General features: G+C 29.6%; 1 protein-coding gene across 4 annotated transcripts in view; it reads right to left on the bottom strand.

The window, feature by feature from the left end:
• The window catches only part of LOC111628731 (bromodomain adjacent to zinc finger domain protein 2B-like), a 78617-nt gene that overhangs the window by 24208 nt on the left and 30518 nt on the right, over nucleotides 1-23891 (bottom strand). For 3 of the 4 annotated variants that reach the window (XM_023372567.1, XM_023372565.1, XM_023372564.1), the window contains 4 exons: nucleotides 19620-21066; nucleotides 15530-15688; nucleotides 9650-9828; nucleotides 5396-5847 (listed from right to left, as the gene is read on the bottom strand). In XM_023372567.1, coding sequence (XP_023228335.1) covers nucleotides 5396-5847; nucleotides 9650-9828; nucleotides 15530-15688; nucleotides 19620-21066 — 2237 coding nt within the window. The remainder of the gene's footprint in view (nucleotides 1-5395; nucleotides 5848-9649; nucleotides 9829-15529; nucleotides 15689-19619; nucleotides 21067-23891) is intronic. The other variant, XM_023372566.1, reaches the window with a different exon arrangement.

Genomic DNA, 23891 nt, shown 5'->3' on the forward strand with positions numbered 1-23891 from the left:
TTACAAAATAGAACATAATCTTAATAAATATAGTAGGTCTCAATTTAATGGACTAATTGAAGGAAAAATGTTTGCTATTGCCAAAAGTTTGTTAAATTGAAGTGTTTAAAAACGTATATTAGTAACAAACTTTCTATGTACAGGATGCATTAACCTTTTGATAAGTGGATTTACTGGTGGCTCCCACTCCTACCACTAGAGTTAGTTTTTAAACTAGGCACAGTTTGTTTTCTGTCCAAATAAGAACTAAGAACTGAGTTAAAGCACTAGCAAGTCAATAAGATTGTTTTCAGGACCATCTAAAATAATCACTTGCCACAACCACGGCAGTGATGTCACCATTGGCATAAAAACAAATGAAAAAAATTGCATGTTCATGCTAGTGACCTTGGACATTGTTACTTTGACTCCACTGTATCACGAAAACAATCAAAGACCTTTGTTATTTTACATAATATGAGACAAGGAAATTAAAAATGTAATAAAAATCAAAGTTTAATCAAAATCAACTGATCAAATTTTGAGAATGAACTCAATTCTAGAAGTCAGCATTCTTCAATCTTTTCACACCTGCAGACTGGTAAAAATAGGGATGCTATTTTGCATACTGCACACAGCTGCACTGTTATGGGAAGCAGTCCAATCACAATCACTCTCATTAAAGCGCATGTGTTGCTTACATTAATTATTAAGTTGTTATATGCAAGGATAAAATGTAATTTACCAATTTTGGAAAATATATAGAAAGACATTTTAGTCTTTCTACATATTTTTACTAAATCACATACTACTTACATGAACAACCAATAGCAAATGTAATACAGTGGTACCTCAGGATACGAAATTAATCCGTTCCGAAACTGAGATCGTATCATGAAAATGTCGTAAGGTGGATCATCTTTTCCCATACGATTACATGTAAAACCAAATAATTCGTTCCAACGCGAAAAACATACTCAAATTAAAGCCAAGTAATACATTAAAAAAAATAACTGTAGTAAGAAAAACAAATGAAAAATGCGAACTAATGTAACGTCGTATGGTGAGTTTTTGTTCGTATCGTGGAGCAAAAATATGTTTGAATTTCATGTCGTATCCTGAAAATTTCGTATGCTGGGGCGTTCGTAACCTGAGGTACCACTGTACATAAAAAGCTTGCATACAAACAAACTAATAACACAAATATAAACCTCTGATGGTCTTAGAAAACAACACACAGAAAATATACTAGAACTATGCCATAATCACAGACTAAATACACCATACAAATGTAAGTATTAAAGATATACTTATGTTCTGTTTAGTCATTCACAGTTAAAACTTTCTTAAAAAAAACTTTACTGGGAAAATCCTAAGTAGTCTTAAAACTTTTGTCTTGTACTGTATATTTTTATACACAGCTATGTGAGAGCTTCTTGGCATCTGGAAATGTGGGAAAAAAGTGCAGAGGAAAAGAATAATATGACAAAGCAAAACTGAATCATATGAAGTAAAATCTTTCTTTTATACTCATGGCATGAGTGATGCTGATCATGAAAGAATTCTAGATCTTGAAAACAAAATCATACTTCAAATCAAGACATAAAATTTGCAAAAACAAATATCAATCAAAGATTTTTTTCAGCAAGATCAGTATTTTAGATATACTGTAATGTATCATATATTTCAAAGAATTATAATCATTAAATTGTATTTGTTTGTAATTTGTAATTTAACTTTTGAGTAGTTGCATGGTGTCTGAGATTCACAGCACACACTTTTCAACAATTCTTATGTTTAAAATTTTTAAAAATTTCTACCTTCATAACTTTTCAATCTGGAGGACATGCACTATATATGGTTTTCAGTACACAAATACTTTCTGAAAAAAAAAAAAATGATGGTACCTGAGAGATGCCTCACAATATTCTTTATTTATAGCAGGAGTCCCCAAACTTTTTATCCCATTGACCCCTTTATAGAATATTTGCCTTCTTATTGGCCCCCAGATTAAGTATTTTACAAAAACATTAAATAATTTATTGTGTTACTGATGTTAAACAATAAGGAGACATGCATAACAACCCAATGAAAGAATTTATAGTTCCCATATCTTATAAAATTTACCCAACATTAACAAAAAAAGGAGATATTTTCCACTGATTTATAATCTTAAAAAAATAATAGCAAAATTATGGATAGATGGAAATTTACCTGTACACGCCATAATACATAAAATACACAATTATCTTTGAAAACAAGTTATATTGGATAAAAAAAACTTTTTACTGTCATTTTGCGACTACTACTGAATACCTTAAAAATATGTTAACATAACTTTTTATTAAAATAGTTGATATTAGTGGGATGGATGTGTCTGAAGAGAAGCAACAAGATTATGGATATTTGGTTGAAAATTGGTAAGTTTTAGTCGCAAATCACCGCGGTTTTCCAAGTTCAATCTGTTCCTTTGTTTTGTCAAAATTATGTTCGCGTGGCTAAAACCAGCTTCAACCATGTATGAAGTTGGGAATGCAAGTAAGAAAGGTTTGGCTTCTGCTCTGAGCTTGGGATATTTAGTGGCAATATTGTTATTGCTCCAAAATTCACTGAGGTTTTTATTTTTAAACAATGCTTTAGTTTCAAGATCTACACATATTTCAATCAGTTCATCTTCTAAGCCAGGTCCTTCATCATCTATTTTTACGTCAAATGAATTAGCAAACCATTCGGGAACATGCATATTCTTCAAGTCTTCAAAACATGCTTTAAAGTCTTCTCTTAATTTATCAAGATGTTTAATATATATTTCCAAATCACGGTCAGAGATCTTTTCGTTTTCTTTTAGTACTCGTAAGTTTGAAAAATATTTAAAATTGGATCATGCCAGTGAAGATTTAAATAGCTCCATTTTTACTTGAAAGACCATTATGATTGTTCAAGCTTGAACAATTGTAACGTTTTTTTCTTGCAAATGCTTCTTTACTATATTAAAGTTTGAATAAAGGTCTGCCAAATAGAACAGATGGTTCTTGCACTGTTTTAACTGGTCACACAGTGATGGACCCATATTTCTAAGGAACTCCTCAGCTGAGTCGTACAAGTCAACAAGCCTCTGCAAACTGTCACCTCTTGTCAACCATCTTACCTCGGTGTGCAAAAGTAATTGGTTGAAAGTTTCATTATTTTCTTCACATAATTTTGCAAGCAGTCTGGAATTGAAAGGATAAGCTTTAATTTTATTTATTGATCTGATGCACACTTTTAGAATATCATGAAGTTCGCCACTCAGTTTTTTGGCTACAAGATGCTGCCTGTGTAGGACACAGTGAACAGTATGTACTTTGGGAACCTTTTTCTTCAGAAAGATGAAAAATCCTCTGTAACGGCCTACCATAGCAGGTGCACTGTCAGTAGCTACTGCAGTAATATTCCCGAAAGGAATGCTGTGTTTGTTCAAATAATCTTGCAAACATAAAAAAATTGTCTCACCTTTTGAATCAGTTTCAAGATATTTAGCAAATAGAAATTCATCAGGGATGTCAGGGATAACAGTGTCATTCAGGGATGGGCTGTGAAACCTAACATAAGCCATGAGAAGATTTGAACTTCCAAAAGTAGATTCGTCAAGTTGAATAGCAAACTTACAATACTGGAGCTCAAAGGTCAAAGTTCTTTCCACATCATCGACCATTTCCTCAATACATCGTTGCACAGTATTTGCACGTAATGGATGCATTTTAAAACTAGTTGGGAGTTTTTCTTCCATAACATTTTCAATTACATCTTTTATAGCTGGTATTATAATCTCTTCACCAATAGTATATGGTTTGCCTTTCTTTGCAATATTAAGAGAAATGCTGTAGGATGACTTCAGCCCTCCTTCTCTGTCAACACTAGCAGATGACTTCGAATATGTATTCAAATTTGGTCAAACTCTCAATTTCTCTTTTAACATTTTGAAATACTCAAAATCTTTGTTTTTCTTGTCAGAATGGATCCTTTCCAAGTGGTCTTTCATTTTTTCCGGCTTCATAGCATCATTGCTGAAAGTTTTTTCACATAATAAGCACATAGGAATAGTTTCATTAGCAAATGATGGCACAAAACCATATTTCAAATACTCCTGTGAATATTGTCTGCATTTCTTCTTAGCATTGTTAGCAGACATTGTGGGTATTAAAATCAGATTTTTAATATGAAAAACACAATATGTTTGCAGCACAACAAAACAGCAGCAGTAAGTTCGCTTAGCTGACTTTAGGCGGACTTATTTCTCCCGCCTAAACTCTATCTTTTTATATGGATTGAAGATAGTGCTGATTGACCAATCAGCACTTTGTAGCGCTCTCGTCGGTGGTCTGATGCTCGGTGGCCAATCATCTATCCTGCTTTCAAAACCAACGGTCGTTTCTCGATCTGAGTTTCTATGGCAACAACTGTTGCTTGTTTGAAAAAGAGAAAAAGCACAAGAAACATACGTCCAGACAATTCCATCCTGACACCACCTTTTGCTAACAATAGATATTTAGAATTGGAAGGAATTATAATTATTCTAAACTATTACACTAAAGATATTAATAAATGTACATGATTTTATCATATGAACATAATGATAATTTGATTTTTGGTGAATTTTTTAAATGAATATCACCTGATTGATCTGTATTGCCGTTGGACAGTTTACAAAATAAACGTAAATACGATGGCGGTGGTAAAGGGTTAAAATCGACCCCCTTTCGACCCTCGTGTATTAATTGACCCCTGGAGAACTCTTATCGAACCCAAGGGGTCGATATCGACCACTTTGGGAACCCCTAATTTATAGTAACTGCTGAAGGAGTTATTTGATGCTGATCATTTTAGAATAAAAATTGGCAACTGTGAGACATTATTTGCCTCAACCAAGGCAGTTGACCTCATGAAACTAATGGTATTTCCAAAACTACTGTTTTACCCTATTCGTCATTTTTGTTTTTAACTTTCTAAAAACTGATGCAGTGAGATTTTACTTCATAGTTTTATTTTTATATTAATAAAACTATACCTTATATATATAGTCAGATGTATTTCAGGTTTTATAACTTCTCATTTGTGGAAATTTTATTAAAAAGCAAAATTAACAATAATTCTTATTTTCTTCCTGAAGAATAATGTTCATAATAAATAATTATATCTTAACTTTTTATCATTTTGTAAGGCTTTCCATGTTGTAACATTTTGAAATAAAAATACATAGCATAGAGTAAATATAAATAAAAACATAAAGCATTAGTTGGGCAGATCATGATGATAAAAGAAAACTTAGCAATATGTTTAAAGTAAAAATAAAATTATCAAAGTAAAATTTAATATATATATATACCTATATAAGAAATGATTAAATTATTTAATATAAATAAATTATTTTATTCACCTTGTACCAAGTGGAGCTCTAAGATATCGTCTTTCTATAGCTGCTTCTAAAAGTAAAAGCCTTTCTTTTGCAGCTTCCACAGGATTAAGAATTTTTTGTTCTGTGTCATTACAACTATCCATTTCCTTATCACTAGTGTCCTTTTCGTTTTTAATATCTTTCAAGCTCCCACCATCGTCATCATCATCATCATCGTCAGCAGCATCAGCATCATCCTCATTATCATCAGTCCTCTGTTCTAAATCCTCATTAATCTCAGTTTCATCAGCATTATCATTTTTATCATCTTTATTTGTTACAGAACTTGTATCAGAATTCTTATCAATTGACTCTTCTTCATCACTACTTCTATGCTTTATATCTTGGAGAGATGAGCAAAATGCTGAACTATCACAGGCAGGATGAAATGTAATTGTAGGATCATTAGATAATTTTTCTTGCATCTTCCACCCCTTTAATAAAAATTTTTATATTAATAAAATGTTGATTAAATCTATATAAAATAGTATTAATACATACAACCCTTATTATCTGTGAAATATTCAAAAAAAATACATAATATTTCTTTGCTATGATATTATCAAAGTAGCAAATCTTACCAGATAGTTTTATACTAATATACAAGGGTTGTTCAATATTGACTGAGACTTTTATATCTATAGAAAAAATCAAAAGTCTGACAAACACCAAATTATGTCATTTTTTTTTCAAAATATTTCCCATTAGCATCCAGGTACCATTACTATTATTGTGACAGCATCCTGAATCTTTTGGTGTAAAGGACTATAAGAAGCATGAGGCAAAATCTCCCAATTCATTTTAGCCAGAGTTGCTGCTGTCAAATTGTCATATTGAGCCAGGCATTGTCACAGAGAAGAATGACATTTCCAGACAACTCTCCATGTCTTATAAATGGTGTTTCATACAGCACCTTTCATCAATGTGCAATAATACTGGGAAATAATTGTGACCCTTTCTCCAAAAAATTTGATTATACATTGCTGTTCCATGGCTAGAGACACACTGCTTACCACAGCAATCACTGCAGCTGTTGCTAATGCACCAAATATGTCAGGCCAGGTGTGGGATATTTAAGAAGGATTATGTTATGTCCTCTGCAAGTTTTATCGTACAGTTAGACTTGATTTTTTATACACAAAAGTCTCAAACAATGTTGAACAACCCTTGTAAAACATTTACAAGAGTGCCTTGTACTCCAAATTGAATTCATTCCAGGAGAATGTTCAAACTCTGAATTGACTAATGTCTGAATCAATTTTTCCCATTAAGAAATAATAGAAATCGTAAATTAATCCATTCCAAGACCCCAAACAATATCCATTTCAATAAACTAAAAACAGCAAATACACATAATTTAAGATAAAAATAACATAATTAAATGCCCTAATAAAATATTAAAACATGAAAACAATAAATAAAATACATAAATACTCTATAATAAAATGAAAATTGCATTTACTGGTTGCGCACCATCAACTTCAGCATCTTAAAATAATCGCCAGATCTGCCACACATATGCTGTTTTAGAATTGGTACCTTTTTCATATCAATTACAAATATTACTCTCTTTTCTCTTACTTGTTAGATTTCATTGCTTCCACACACTTCTTGGATGCTATTAATAAGTAAAGTTAATGTTGGATTGAAAAGCAAGTTTCTGCATATTTTTAACAGTCGTTGCTACTTAAAACAAATGCATGATTTAATAGTAACAGTTGTGAAATTTAATAGTAACAGTTATGAAATTTAATATATTATTTTTAATTTGAGACTGTATCCTTAGTTTACAACCTTATTTTACTCAGTTTGAACTTTGAAGCATCATTCGAATTCTGAAGCAAAGTTTTGTCAAATTTAGTGTTCAAACTCTGAAGCATTTGAAGTACAAAATACCACAGTATTTAGATGTACCAATTAGCTTAGCATATGAAAAACTTATTTTGAACTCAGTGTAAACTCAATAATAGCCAAACAATTAAGAATGAATATATCTGTTATCACTACTATAACCTCAATTTGAAAAAAAAAATTCAATACAATCATCATCCTACATTTCTACTTTAAATTCATTTTAAAATTATTTACTATTAAGGTACTGACATCAAATACTTTAAATTATGATGTTAATTTTATAAAACTAACTGATACTTTTTTAAGTATTGCAAAGTACAAAGAAAAACTTTTGTCATCATCAAATATATGTAACATAACAGTTTTCCAATAGCTAATCACAATAAAAAATTAAACAGTCATATTATTATTATAATATTAAATACTATTTTAAGTTTCAATTAATCTTAACTTAATAACAAATTATATTTATTATGGTACTGTTCTATTTGACTCCTGCACACTGCAGCACTTGGTATGTTCTGAGATCTATGGAACTACATCATGCCATGAATAATAGCATAGCTAATTAATTACGTACCTCAAAGCCAGTTACTGGTGTGAAATTAACATCAAAAAATGAAAAAACAGACTTTCACAAACGTTTTTGAACCCTTAATGGTTCTTCTTCAGGCGGGGGCAAATTTCCGTCAGAATGCCAAAAGATAAGAACATTATTCCTATTGGAATAATTCCAATTCCAATTCCAGGGGAACATTATTCCTATTAGAATAATTCGTCCCCACCTGAAGAAGAACCGTTAAGGGTTCAAAAACGTTTGTGAAAGTCCGTTTTTTCAATTTTTGATGTTAATTTCACACCAGTAACAGGCTTTGAAGTACATAATTAACAGTATTCTGGTGTTGAGTAGTGTGGATTTGTAATAATAGCATAGCTTATGGAATGATGAAATCATAATTCACTTTGGCTGCAAGTTAAAAATGAAGTGTGCAAAAGCAAGAAATGGGAAATAAAGTATGTAAAAAGAAAGAATAAAAATTGAATTTTTTGGTTAAAAATTTTAAATTATTTTTCTTTTACAATTAGTTAATGTAAATTAAAAATTCATATTGCAAATGATCCATTGTTTCCTGTTGGTATGCAAATAAGTCTATCATTTCAGATTTTTCACATTGTGTGTACTGTTAACCTTTCAACAGTGGAATAGTCAGATATGGTGCTACCTCTTAGTAGTGGAGAAAAAATGTGCAAAATTTTTAGAGTATTTTTCCACGTGTTTGTTTTCATTACTGTTTCGGAAAAAGATTTTGTAAACAGTTATGTCTAGTAAAGAAAAGTCTTTTTTTATTGTTACATAATTCATTTTCTATGTGAATTTTTTTAGCGGTAGTTTTAGGCTACCGCAATTTAGGCTCACTACTGCCACACTCATTGCTCACTGCTGAGTGGTTAAGGTAAATGATGTATTTGTTAGCTATTTTCAATTTGATTATGAATGAAGATGATGTTGCTTGTATTCTGCAGTAATTTGTTTTTTTTCAAAAAAGGTAACAAAACAAAGTTATTTTGAGTGTGTTAATGGCCAAATGGGAGTTGTAAAAAAGTAATTTTTAGGTGTTTTTTGGAAAGCTCAGATTAAAGATTAGTCAATCAAAAGCACCAAAACAAATGATTTTCACATATAAGAGCATACTCTCATTTGTGTGGAAATACAGTATTAATAGTAATAGTAAACTACATTATAAGTATATATCAAAATCCTCTGATATACATATATATAAAATTTTCTAATAACTCTCCATTAAAAATCTAAATTGTTTTCAGCCATAAATATAATAATTTTTATTCTATATCATATACAAAACAAATAATCAACATATACAAACAATAATTAACTGCTACATAATGGCAACAAAAACACTTAAACCTTTATAAATATTTTCAAACTACTTTAGTCTAGCATCAGTATTCAAAGCAGAACTTCAATACAATTCAAAAATAAAATATAAAATTACTAAAGTTGATATTTAAAGTAATTTAAGTTTGAACTTTAGAGTACAATTAAAAATAATTTTAAATTAATTATAAATTTTTTCTTCCATATTTTTGCAGGAATATCTAAACATGATTAACTCAATTACATAAAGCATCCTCCTAGTTAATTTTTTTTAAGTAAAAGTTAAAATTAAACTTCAGAATTTTATGAATTTATAATTGTGAAATGAACTTCTGCAAATGGAAGTGAAGTCAACAGCATTATAATATTTTTCTTAACCTTAATTATTTTCTGGAACTGGAAACACATGAAATAATAAAGATATTTTGATTTATTTCTCATGCTATTTTTACATAAAAAACATTTTAACTTTATTTTAAACATACCTTAACTTGCATACTTGCACTAGCAACCTTTTCTTCCATTGATTCAACATGTTCTAAAATAGCAAGATCAATACGAAGAGCCACATCAGGAAACCATTCATTCTCACTGTTGGCATCAGGTGTACCTCCAATTTTTTGAGATATTTCTCTATCAAGATCAGTAATTTCTAAATCTGTAGCTTAAAGAAAAAACATATATATATATATGTATTCAAATTTAATAGAAATGATATAAATATAAATATTTTTTCTATAACAAAACTTTATTGGATTTAAAAATTTATTTACTTTTCACTAAAAATAATTAAAATTACATAAAAAAAAATGAATGTAGTCATTATAATAAAATGATTCTGTTATAGTTTTTATTCAAAGTATATTTTTAAGACTGAATCAAAAATGATGTGAGAAAGAAAAAGACAATCTTTCTTGAATTATTTTGTTATAAATATGTTATATATATATATATAACAGCTGGAAAAGTAATAGTACATTTTTTATTCATATTAGCTGGAAAAGTAATAGTACAGTCAACCCCCCTATAACGTGCGTTCCTATAACGTAGCAAAAAAATTGTAGCAACATTCGTATAAAGTACCTCCTATAACGTTGTTTCGTGACAAGATTGATAGAGTCTGGACCAATAGTGGATGAGCAGCCGAACTACTTTCCTCCGACCCTGCGCCACGCTACGGAGCGGCTAAATTGAGTTTGCTATCGTCTGTTTAGTATTATATATAAATTATATATAAATTAGGTACTGTACATATAATTATATATTAATTATATATAAATTAGGTACTGTATATATAATTATATATTAACTTAATTTATTGTAACTTTATTATAATTATATATATGCTTTCTGCCGCCTGGCAACACGCTACGGAGATTTTAGGCTAGTAAGTTGAGTTTATTATCGTCTGTACAGTATGTAAATTAGGTACCGTAAGTCTAATACAGCACTAATTTTATACATTTCTTGTGAAAGAAACACTTCTTATTCAACGGCCATAAAAATTATTTATATTAATGATGTCTCCAAAGGTCAAGTTATTTTTCTGCGAAAAATTATTTATCAGAAATCGCGGCCGCCGTTTCGTGTGCTGTTCCGCGACGAAGACAAGCTTTGAACAACGGGCGTAGTCGAATGGTGCACACTCGGTAAGTAATCCTATAATTTTTTGTTTATAGCATAGTTTATACAGATTATTCCAAAAAAATTATACGTGTTTTGGAAATGTTGAGTGGAATTAGTCTAGAATTGGTTAATTTTATAGAAGAAAACCTTTCAAACAGCCTTAGTCCATAAAGTTCACACCTATCGGGCTGCGATTGGCTCATGTATTTAATCATTCCTACAACGTAAAATTCGATTAGCGTGGAACGTATCTAAGCGTTATAGGGGGGGGTCTACTGTATATATATATAAAACAGAAGAAAAGACGGCAATCGATCAAAAAATGACCCCCTCAAAAATTTTTACAATTTTGGTCTCAGGACTTTAAAATGTTGAGAAATGCAAAACAATTTGGGAGTTTTTCTGTATGTACAGTACATTAAAGTGTGTGTGTGTGTGTGGGCAAAATTTTGTTCATTCACTTTGAAGCTAATAATTCATGAGAGTTTTGTCAAAAATTTCTGAAATTTTGCAGGAAAGTTTGTGTATTAGGGGAATTGATGCTATTAAATTTTGGTGATTAAAGGTCAAAGGGTGGGGAGAAAAAGGAGGATCGTGTGAATGTTGCTCCCGTATAGGCAATTACTTTTTATGATAAAATGAAAATTGTCTTTGCTTCATATTTTTGAAAAATTTTTATGTTATATAATAAAATTCCAGCATACATGTTGTGTTACGAGTTTGGAGTCTCTAGAATATTGGTAATTACAGTAAAAGTAATAATTTATTTTGGATTCGTCTCTTAAAATTAGACAATTAAGTTATCTTAAACTAGCATATAATAAACTTCATAAATTGTGTTCAATAACAAACAATTACACATAATTGGGCACTGGCAATGCAAAATCTATTGGAACGACTTAGCTTTTCCACACGTGAACGACCCTAGGATTGACATGGGATTAACGATCCTCCTCTAAAAGTCGGCAAACTTACACTGGAGTCTGAGAAGTGGATTTTAAATCCCCAATCTCCACCAGGTCAGTGAACTTACATTAGTAGGGATAAGTATTTAATAAGGTTTAAGGCTTGGAAAGATGATATTAGTATATTGTGCTTCTCAAAAACTGATTATTACTCTATATTTTACTTTGTACCAAATTATTAACTTGCTTACTATTATATTATATTACTATTAATTTTTGCTTTTGTAACCTTGTAATGAACTAAGGTTCATACAATAAAGAATTGATTGATTAATTGAATTTCCTAGTATTTCAGAGAGACTGAAAGTTATTTAATATTTTAAATTTAAATAACAAATGTTAATTAATGTAAAAGGAATTCTACAAAAAAGTTTAAAAGATAAAGCAAAAAAAAGGTAATGTCATCTTTAGTTTAGATTTCATTAATTATTATCTTGAATTAAATTTAATGAAAAAATCATTGTAATTGTTAGTTAATGTTAGCATAAAGTAGCAATCTAACTACTGACATTTAGAAAAAATTAATTTATATTAATTATTAATGAATAGCCAAACTAATATCTGAATAATCCAAAAATTAATTTGATTATTATAGAATATTGGGACTTGGTTATTTATATATATCTAGAATGATTTGTTAACAGAAATGAAACAGAATAAACAATCTTTTAATGCTTAAAATGACAATTTATAAACTGCATACTGGTAATTGTCTTGCTTTCAGCAGCTGCACAGAGGCATGGGGTTTACAGTGGGGCAGATTTTACAAAGATTTATTTTCATTCTTGCAATTTTCTGTAGTTTATATGCAATTCACAGGTTAACCCAAAATTATAGAATATTGACAGAGAGAACTAGAATTAAATACATTTATTTAAATAATAAAACATAGTGTTTGATTTTTTAAATAGATATGATCAAAGATCCCATTCTATTGTCATTAATCACAAAATAAAATAAGAAACTTAGCTCTAGGAGCACACAACACACAAAAATAAAAACAATTACAGCTCTTACTAAGATGTAGAGATGAAGAGAAGCCGGAATAGACACTCCCACAGCAAAAACAATTTATTCTAAAAACAGTTGAAAAATGCATATTACTAGCAAACTAATGGAAATGATTAAACAAAAATACAAAAGGATAAACTTTAGACCCATGGATATGGTTCCTAAAATGTTCTAAAAATTAAAAATTGGTCTAATTCACGATGTTTTTAAAAAATCAAATAAAGTTTATTGTGAACTGCATTTCATTTTAAATAGTTGTGTGCTAGAAGAAAACAGCAATTTTGAAGTAATGGTCTGCAAATGAAGCAAAAGTTTCCAAAACATTTATAAGTAGTTATTACCCAATCCTTACAAAATATAGACTCAATGTATGTACAGTACATGCCAGCATTCTGATAAATCTTCACAATAACACCTTAAATCACTGAGAAACAAGTTATTACATCAATGAATGTTTTCAACCTGCTGCACAGGCCATCATCAAGTATAAAATTCTAGAACATTGACAACTGTTCCTTTACCATACAGAACTTATTTAAAATTACAAAGATGTTTGGATATATTGGTATTCGAATTCAAAATACAGTGGGTGATCGGTTACGAACATAATCCATTCCAAGACTTTGCTCGCTATCCGAATTGTTTGTTAATTGTCTTAAATTGATTTACTGTAGGTTTTAATGGGAATTTAATTAATTCGTTCTGGAGATCCCCAAAAATAAAAAATATATATTTTCTTACTACATTTATTTATATGTAATAATAAAAATACATACATACATACATACACGGTCTTGCATTTTTATTAATCGCGTTTTTTCCATTTGAAAGGGTTAAAGATTCTGTCTAATGTTGATTGCTTTTCTCTCTTCTTCAGGATTTTTCATAAGTAATTAATAGCATTGCAATTGTAGAAATCCCCAAGCCTCAACCTGGTTTGGATGCCATTCTAAGACATCCTCCCACTTCTTCAAACGATCTTTAATAACAGATATTGGCATCAATCTTCTTTTTCAGAAAAAAAACATATCTCGCTGAATTTCTTGGTGTTCTTCATTCAAAAGTTCTTGGCGTACTTCTGTCGTCAGAATCCGTTTCAAGTTCCATTATGAACTATTTGATGTTTTTTATTTTTCAGATGTGATTTTTGTTACTCCTTTAGTTGATTGAGTCTTCTTGATTATACAGTATTTTTCTTAAATAAGATTGAACTGCGGCCTACGGTAGACCTGTTTACACCATACTGCCCAGCAACATTAGGCATCTTCTGCCCACTCTCTACCTTTGCTATTATACTCTCACCTTTCAAAAAGAAAAACAGACACAAAACTTAATGAGTGCTTACTCGACAGTCTTGCAAATACATAAAAGAATTGTTTTGTCAAAAAAATAAAAGGCTGGAATTACAAGGGAGAATTTCAAAGTTCAGGGGAATACTATCTGATCGGTATATACAGGCTTGAGCGTCGATGTCGACATCTCCCACACTCCAAAAAGTTTTGAATTGTTGCCCAAAGACAAGAGAAGACCAATCGGTATTCATTATTTTACGTCGCTTCTTCTTGTGTTTGTTCTGTGGGGTGTTCGTTATCTGATCATGTGTTTGTTGTCCGAACATAAAAATCTTTCACGAAAGTGTTCGTTATTTGATTACCCACTGTATATATGAATGATAGAAAATTTATATATGGTTTACAGTAACCAAACAATAAAAATAAATATACAAACTGAATAAAAATGAAAAAAAAAAGAAGGGAAATTACATTCACAATGTTACTTTCACATTAAAAAGGTGCTATGGATTAGACTCCAATAAATTCCTCTCAATGATATACTTCCATGCATGGCATATTTATAGTTCAAACATCTCGCTGAAAGGATACTTCTATATATCTCACTTTTTCGTTCGTTTATATATTTATTTTTATTGCTTGGTTATTGTAAACCATATATGAATTTTGTATCATACATATATATTTTGAATTTGAATACCAATACATTCGAACATCTTTGTAATCTATATATATATATATAAATGGACGTGTGTGTCCCTATATTTCACTTTTCAGTCAAAACTACACATCGCACATGAATGGTGTTTGTGTGTGGTAGTAGCCCCAAGTCTCCATTCGTGCACTATGGTGGTTGTGTCTCGATAGCTATAAGGGTGCGGGAGATATGGGCTTGAAAGTGGAAGATTTCTATTTCGATTTTAAAAATTTTCGAATTCATATTTGAATTTGAATTGGTTCGATTATAGAACGATTGTAAACGTTCCAGAAAATTGATCAAATTGAAAATAGTTCGTTTGACTGGACATAAAAATTCTCTAATTAGTCTGGAAACGGGGGACCTAACTCTTGCATTCTGTGAAAACAGGTAAGATTGGCTATAATGTAATTATCTTAATCTTCACTATCGTTACTTTTTGCCCACAAATAAAAACCCAGTGAAGCAGGTCCTTGCAGCTAGTTTTAAATAAGTTCTGTACAGTAATGGAACATTTGTCAATGTTCCAGAATTTTAAACCTGATGATGGTCGGTGGAGCATGTTCAAAATGTTTGTTGATGTAATAAATTGTTTCTCATTGATTTAAGGTGTTATTGTGAAGATTAAAACTTTTATCTGAGTATTTATTGAATTCTGATAAATGTTTTTACATCATTCAATTTTTATGATTATTATGAAATACTTTAAATTATAAATTTTAAATTAAGAAAATATCATCAGGACAAAAATAGGCTCTATAAAATTTGAAATACCTTCATGATTTTCTTTGGAACAAGATGCACAAGCATAATTATATAATTTCTGAAGTTGTTTTTTAAGCATTTTTTCTCTAATACCTCTAGGATGAAGTGCATTAAGTAATTGCTTAAGTTGTTCAGAATCAGTAATTCTCCACCATCCACGCTGAAGTTCTATAATATAAAAAATACAAATAAATATGAAAAAACTGTGGCATGAAAATTTTATATAAAATAAATTTAGTTTCATTCATTACATTTGTTTGTTTGTAATATGTGTTAATATAAAATATAATAAATTATTGTACAACATAACTTAACATAAAAAATTCTTACTTACAAATGTACAATTGAAAGAAATCCTAAAATTATATTTCTAAAACAAAATGAATTAAAAAAACCATTCTCCTAATTTATTAAAATATGTTTGAAATTTGTTTTATATACAATACAAAGTGATTACAAAAGAATACTGAACTTTAAAAGACTATATTTCCACAATCGAACAACTTATAGCACCATTCCACAAATCATTGTACAGGAAACGTTATGAAGTTTTGTTGTTTGTGAAGAGATGTCACTATGAATGCCCTTAAACATGCTATAAGAGTGCATTGTCAGTTCATGCCAAAATGGCAACTGCACAACAGAAGGCATTATCTTATTGAGTTTGCTAAANATTCATTACATTTGTTTGTTTGTAATATGTGTTAATATAAAATATAATAAATTATTGTACAACATAACTTAACATAAAAAATTCTTACTTACAAATGTACAATTGAAAGAAATCCTAAAATTATATTTCTAAAACAAAATGAATTAAAAAAACCATTCTCCTAATTTATTAAAATATGTTTGAAATTTGTTTTATATACAATACAAAGTGATTACAAAAGAATACTGAACTTTAAAAGACTATATTTCCACAATCGAACAACTTATAGCACCATTCCACAAATCATTGTACAGGAAACGTTATGAAGTTTTGTTGTTTGTGAAGAGATGTCACTATGAATGCCCTTAAACATGCTATAAGAGTGCATTGTCAGTTCATGCCAAAATGGCAACTGCACAACAGAAGGCATTATCTTATTGAGTTTGCTAAAACTGAATTGGTTATGACTGTTCAACATATGACAAAATGCATGCAAACTTACAAAAACATGTATATATACATAAAATTTTTGTTTGAATTGCCAAATGGGACAGATTAAACTCACAATACTCCTCTATGTCTGACTTTGTTACACAGGAGAGAATTATTTAAATTATATTCCTCTATTTCAATATATGATGTATAATTATGCAAACTGTAACTTAAAACATAAAAAGTATCTAAAATTCTTACAAGATTCTTGGTAGTAAGAAAATTTATTAAAAAAGATTAAGATTTAATCTTTGGAAAATTAGCAAATTTCTCATTTTTTGATCTGTCTGTATATGGAATTTAATAGGAACAATAAAAAACAAACATTTTTAACAATATATTGTTTTCAATTGCTATGATACTTCCTTTCAATCAACAATCACTTTCAAATTATTTAAAATTTTGATGATTATTATTTTAATTGTAAAAAATGTGATTTAAACTAAAATTATAATTAATTACATATAAATAACATCAACATAAAGCCCGATTGGTATACATATAAAACTTCCAAACGATCGCCTGAATAACGGGCTATAATATGGCTACTTAAAATGATTAGAACCAAAGCAATTTGTCTTAAGAGGTAAGCGTTAGGCGCCATCTCGTAACTAAATTAATAATTAAATAAATATAATTAAATAAAATAANTGTTCACACTTTGTACAAATTTAAAAGAAAATAGAATGTTAGAATGCTCTTGGATCCAATTAAAGTACAGTAGAGCGTCGTTTATCCGAATCAATTGGTGACTGGGTTGTTCAAATAACTTATTTTTCAGATAACCAATTATGTATGAAAAAATACATTATTAATATCCCATGTTGAAATTTTTCTCTGTTGCGTGTCGCTTGCATCGAATTTTTGTCAATGTTAAGCCTAACAAAAATTTTTATAATAATAATTGTGGCCATTGTGTTGTTAAAAATTATTTCTTTATTTTGTACAAACAAAATAAATATATTGAAAAATATAAAAACAAAAAAAAAAAATAGTACTTTAGAAGTTACTCTAGTATCAAACACGTTCAATTCAGCACAACACAGTCCGACTTAAATGCTTTTGGTTAACCGACGTTTTGGTTGATCAACTTTCGAATAAATGACGCTCTACTGTATAAACAATTTTTAAGAACAGTTGATTTAAATACCAAAATGTAAAATTATATATATGTATAAAAAAAAAGTAACTATGAAAACATTCACTTATGAGTGATAATAAAAAGTACAAATGTAAAAATTACAATATATATAAGAAAGTGTCATAACTATACATTAACTGTTAAAGTAATGGGACTTCTTGTAACAATCTCCATGTGTTGGAAGTGCATTTTATATCTTTATACTAAATGTATAGTTTATGCACTATTCACTTTCAAGGATAAAAACAAAAACTAACTTGAAACTAACTAGAAATCCCAGAGTTCTGTTCTGGACACACTGTATTTATATTGTATATTATATAAATGCAAAATGTTTTTAATAGTTTTGAATCAGAAACTGTGTAATTAATAAACTAATCACTGAAAAAATTTAATAAATTATTATTCATTATTTAAGTTAATAAATGTTATAGAATTCTAAAAATTCTTGTGAAATTATAGATGATCTTTGTATAGGATATTTTCATCATTCAAAACACATTACAATTTTATTACAAAAACTTTTTTATATTTAAAAAATATTATATAGTAAAATTAGTAGTAGTTACATCTTCAAATTAAATGTAATAATGATCTAATATAATTATATCAACATTTTCAAGTTTTTAGCACTTGAAAATTTATCTGCTCAATTACATTAAACTTAATTTTAATATTCATTAATATTTTAGACCCTGAAATTCTCCCATCAAGCATAATGGAATATTTTTATGAGAAAATAGAGATTGAAGAATTGAGAAGAGCTTCAAGTCAAGCTTGACTTTGTGATGCTGTTTCTGCAGCCCTTAACAAAGCCATTCTTATTGGATGTTACTCAAATTAGACTTCACGATCTTTAGGGTCTCAGTTCTTATTCTTTTAGATGTAGAATTTATCTGACTAATTTTACTCTTACACTTTCCCCTAGGCATTTTTTAAAGGACAAAATAGCAAAGCTTTTTAATTCCACATTGATAAAACAAAGATAATTGTATATACATTAATTAGATTACTGATAACACTTTCATGTGGTCACTGACATCACTATAATGTAAGTGTGATCACTGATTTGAAATTGATAATACATTTATTCTCTAACTAGTATTTTCACAAAATAAGCAGCTTATACTTTCCATCAGAACATAAAATAAATATAACCAAAATTTCATCTGAATTGGACAAAAATTGCAAGAGTTATAAGGAATTCACACACACATAGACTATGACTTCTATATTAGTAATATTCAAACTACAGTAGAGCATTGATTATCCAGTCGGCAAATTCAAATTTCCGCTAGTGCTGTGCACTACATTATTTGGCTATATGTCTTGGGCTATAACAATATAATTTTTGTTGGCATGTATGTTTTAGCTGGCAGCACTGGCGTGACCATATTGTATCATTAAAAATTATTTATTTATTTTGCACAAACAAAATAAATATATTGAAAAATAAACAAAAAAAATTATATTTTGGAAGTTAATCTAGTATCAAAAATGTTCTGATTCAGCACTACACTTGTTGAGAGACGTACCAGTATTTGAACGAGGCTTTTTTCCCCCATAGTGAGTGGTGTGTTTTGCTTCAGCTCATCGGAGAATATAGCCCAAGTGACTGACATCTCCAGATAAATTCAAGAAAAAGAAAGAGTTTTGCTTGTTCTGTGTGGTGTTTTTCTGAAGACTGTGTGTCGGGACGTGTTTATGGGATAGGTTAATAAATTTTTTCATACATAATCAGTTATCTGAACAACCCCAGTCTGGAACTGTTTTGGATAATTGATGCTCTACTGTATAAAGTATATGTAACTTACCAAGAGGAATAGGTTGAGGTTCTTCATACTGTTCTTGCTTATCAACAAAATATTTTCTACAAAATGATGGAGATGGTGTCTCTCTCTGAGATGACGGAGCTGATCCATGTGAAGGACCTGGAGTGGCACTTGGAGTAGGTATAGAGGAAGGAGTAGATGAAGCTGGAGGAAGATTAGGTAGTCCAAAATTTGATAAAATTTCTGAATTTGTAAGTTGTAAGCTATTTGAGGTATTATTTATGATATTGGTAACAATTGACGTATTAGTTGTATTTGTAGATGATGTAGAAGTATTAGATATTGTTGGGCCATTTTGATAACTGTGACCAAATGGTTGAGGACCAAGAAAGGGATGAATAAAGAAACCATTCATAAGTTCAGCTTGTAAGTTTGCCATAGCTGTAGCAGCTGCATGATTGGGATTTGAACTTAAATTACTTGAAGATGAATGTTGAAAGAGAGGTAGGTGTGTACCATTATGTTTAGATGAACTAGATGAGGTGGATGCAATAGATGAAATAGAATTCAAATGATTTGAAACTTGAATTTCTGATGACTTTTTATCTTCAGAATTAAAAGGTGATACGGCAGAATTGTGTTCACATGGCATTCGTGGTAAAATACTAAACCAAGGTTTTGACTGATTATTTGAATTTTCACAATTTTTAGCCACCTGTTCAGGTGATATTAATCCAGAGGAAAAACCAAAAAAATTTCCAAATGAACTATCTTGTAATGATATATCACCTTTAGGAAAATTAAAATAGCTACCATTAAGTTCTCTATTATGTATTAATGGTCCATTAAAAAACATATTACTAGCAAGTATAGAAGCAAAAAACGGAGATTGTAAAAACCAGTTTTGATCTCCACTAAGAAGAGAATTTGGTATTTTATCACATTCTAAATTAGAAGAATTTAATTTAGAAGCTAGCATTTTTTCTATATTCCCTGATTTAACATACTGATTAGTAAATGGAGAAAATACATCACCTTGTTTAGGTGACGAACAAGTTTTATGATTTATCCACTCAGTGGAAATTTTTAATTCTGTTTCTGTTGAGTTTTCTTCTTTCATTTCTTTATTATTTACACCTTTCTCAATATCTGAAGTTTTGATTTTTTCTACATTTAATATATCTTCTGTACATAATTTCTCTTCAGATTCCGTTTCATTAAATGAATGAGTATTTGTCTCTTCTAATTTTATATCTTTGTCTATAGTAATCATTTTATCATCAGGAAAATCTATTGTGTCATTAATATCTTTACAAGATTTTATTTTCACTTTTTCATGATCTGGATCTGCTGATTCTAGACCTTCAACAAATATTCCACCTGAATAAGGAAGAACCCAATATCTTCTTTTGTATCTATCCTGTCCAAATGTTGTAGCTCTAATTGTATGACATGCTCTGGTTAACTTGTTTTGGTACTGAGTTTGTTGCTAAAAATATAAAAATAAATTAATTTAAATAATTACTATAAAAATTGTGGATAAATAAAATAATATCAAATTAATTTTAACAATTTTGTATTAATGTTAAAAATGTTTAAATTAACAACTTTACAAGGTAAACCTAAAATAATTATGCAATTTTCAACAAACTGTTACTTGTTACAACTGGCTGAACAACGTGGTGTGACAATCGCTCATCCTTTCTATATATAAAATTAAATTGTTAGTTATGAATCCTTTGTTTGTAAGCTTCTAGAATGTTTCATTGCATGTTATAGTCTGGAGGTGCAATAAACCCCAGCAGGGAAGCAGGAAATATTATATAGTGGCTCGTGGTTGAGAAGGGCTCTCTTTTATTTTTGATGCCATTACAGGAAGAACATAAAGATGACAAGCAACGAATTACTGTGCAAGGGAAGAATTACAAAAGTTAACAGACTCTATTCTAGTCTATTAAGAGCAGATAGTGAATCGAAAAGACAATGATTTTCCAACACAAAAATTTGAGAAACTTCTTCTGTAATAGTGCCTCCTCTCCCCTGTATTTTCAATTGTCTACTGATAGTAAGATTGTTGTGTAAGAAAATTTGTGAATTAGAATAATACATAATTATCACAAAAAGATGAAATGTCTGATTGTAATGGGAACCTAATTCATTGTAATATTTGAATATCCACTGAATATTGTGTCTATCGGATTGATATTAACTCAACTTCGTGTTGAGAAAATAAAAACTTACAATGGAAATATAAAGAACAAGTTTAAATTTTTGTCACATTAACATATAATGCAGTGGCATGCCGTAACATTTAATGATAGAGAAGCTGTATTTCTGTAAGAAGCCGACTTCCAGGGGCAATCAGTTAATTCTCTAAATGTATTTTTAATAGATTATTTATCTGACATACTTAATAAATAAACAAGTTCAATATAATTATCTCTATTATTAGATCCAATATATTCCATATGCCCTCTAAATGCCAATTCTTGCTTTGATAAAAACATATAACATCTATTTATTTAGATACAATATATCTATTAACTGTAACTATCTCGTTATAATTTTCAATATTTATTTTATATTATTTACTAATGTTAAATTCTATTCCGCTTCGATTTCCAAATTGCTTCAAATACGATAGAATCAAAGATTTTTCGTGTCTTTTGCCAGCTAAATTGTCAAAGCCGTTCTTATTCCACACACTAATTTCATTTGAAAATAGTAGGCAAGCCAACAAAACAATTTTTGCATTTTTATGCATTTACAAAGCCATTTTGTCATGAAAATGTCAAATAAATTTTTTATTGAAGTGTTTATATTTAACTTAGGCATTGACCTTTCTCTTTTAATAATGTTTTCTTTTTCATTATATGATCTTGAGCCAAAACATTTTTAAAATAAATTTTCAATATCGCAATTACATTCTGAATTGCTAGCCACAATATAAGGGCTAAAATTAAATATGAAATTATAAAAACTTACTTGGTGAAATAAAATGTGTGGTGGATATACATACCTGGTACAGAACATTCTTCAATTGTACGAATATACTTTTAAAGAAAATTATAATTAAATATAGTTTTGTGGTGTAGTAAACTCGAGTATTGTGTTTTATTCCAAAGACACGTGGCAAATTTTCCATCAAATACCTTTATTAGTTGAGTTGATTTAAAGTTGATATAATTTCTTTCTCTCGTAGGTATAGCTTCTGCGACTGATTTTGGTAAAGATAGTGTTTTAAGGAGTGTTCGTTCTTTGAGGTGCGTTTTTAGGTACTTCAAGTCTATAGAAAGTTTTTCTATCTCACCTTGTATTTTCTCTTCCTGTCTGTGAAGAAATTATATCAACTTTAAATCGACTCAACTAATAAAGGAATTTGATGGAAAATTTGCCATGTGTCTTTGGAATAAAACGCAATACTAGTGTTTACTATGCCACAAATATAAAACAGGACACGGTTTCAAAAAACCAATCAACAAATCTACAAAAACTAGAAACGACAAGACTCATCAAACAAAAATGCAAAGAAGCCAACAGCAAGATCACAAATAGGAAAATCAATCGCAGAAGCTATACCTACGAGAGAAAGAAATTATATCAACTTTAAATCGACTCAACTAATAAAGGAATTTGATGGAAAATTTGCCACGTGTCTTTGGAATAAAACACAATACTAGTGTTTACTACACCACAAATATAAAACAGGACAAGGTTTCAAAAACAAATCAATTAAATATAGCTTTGTAATGAAACATACATAAAAATAACATAAAATATTCTTTACTCTTTAAATCTTAACCACTTAGTTAAAATACCTCCCAACGAGTGAAATCAGAGACGGTCCTGCTAGGTGTGCGGTGTGTACATGCACGTGGGCTGCCAAATCCAGAGGGTGCCCATACCGGTCAATGTCAAATGCCTGTTTATTCACATCACTAGTATATCTCAAAAGACACGACAGGGTTCTTGTAAATTTTAAACGTTTCTCACCATAGCTGTAAAAGTCTAAATATGTTAAACTTAATAGATTGTCCATCGTTTGTTTTCTAACTAGTTTGTTTTAGGACCAGGTGTTGTCCACGGAAATTTCCAAAATTTCCAACTTTTTGGTCACTCTCGTTGAACTGGAAAAATGTCTGTCTTTATTACATCTAATATTTCGAAGAAATCAGTCCCACTGTACTCGGCTATAGATTGGTTCGGTTAAGCTTTTGTTTAAGTAAAATTTTGGCTCTTTCGTCAGGGTTTTGTTTATGTCCCCAATTCCCTAATTGCTTAATTATTTAACTACTTCTTAAGTAGAAATAAGTC

Source organism: Centruroides sculpturatus, unplaced genomic scaffold (assembly GCF_000671375.1).
Source record: "Centruroides sculpturatus isolate CEXI.00-Female unplaced genomic scaffold, Cexi_2.0 scaffold598, whole genome shotgun sequence".
NCBI classification, from domain to species: Eukaryota; Metazoa; Arthropoda; class Arachnida; order Scorpiones; family Buthidae; genus Centruroides; species Centruroides sculpturatus.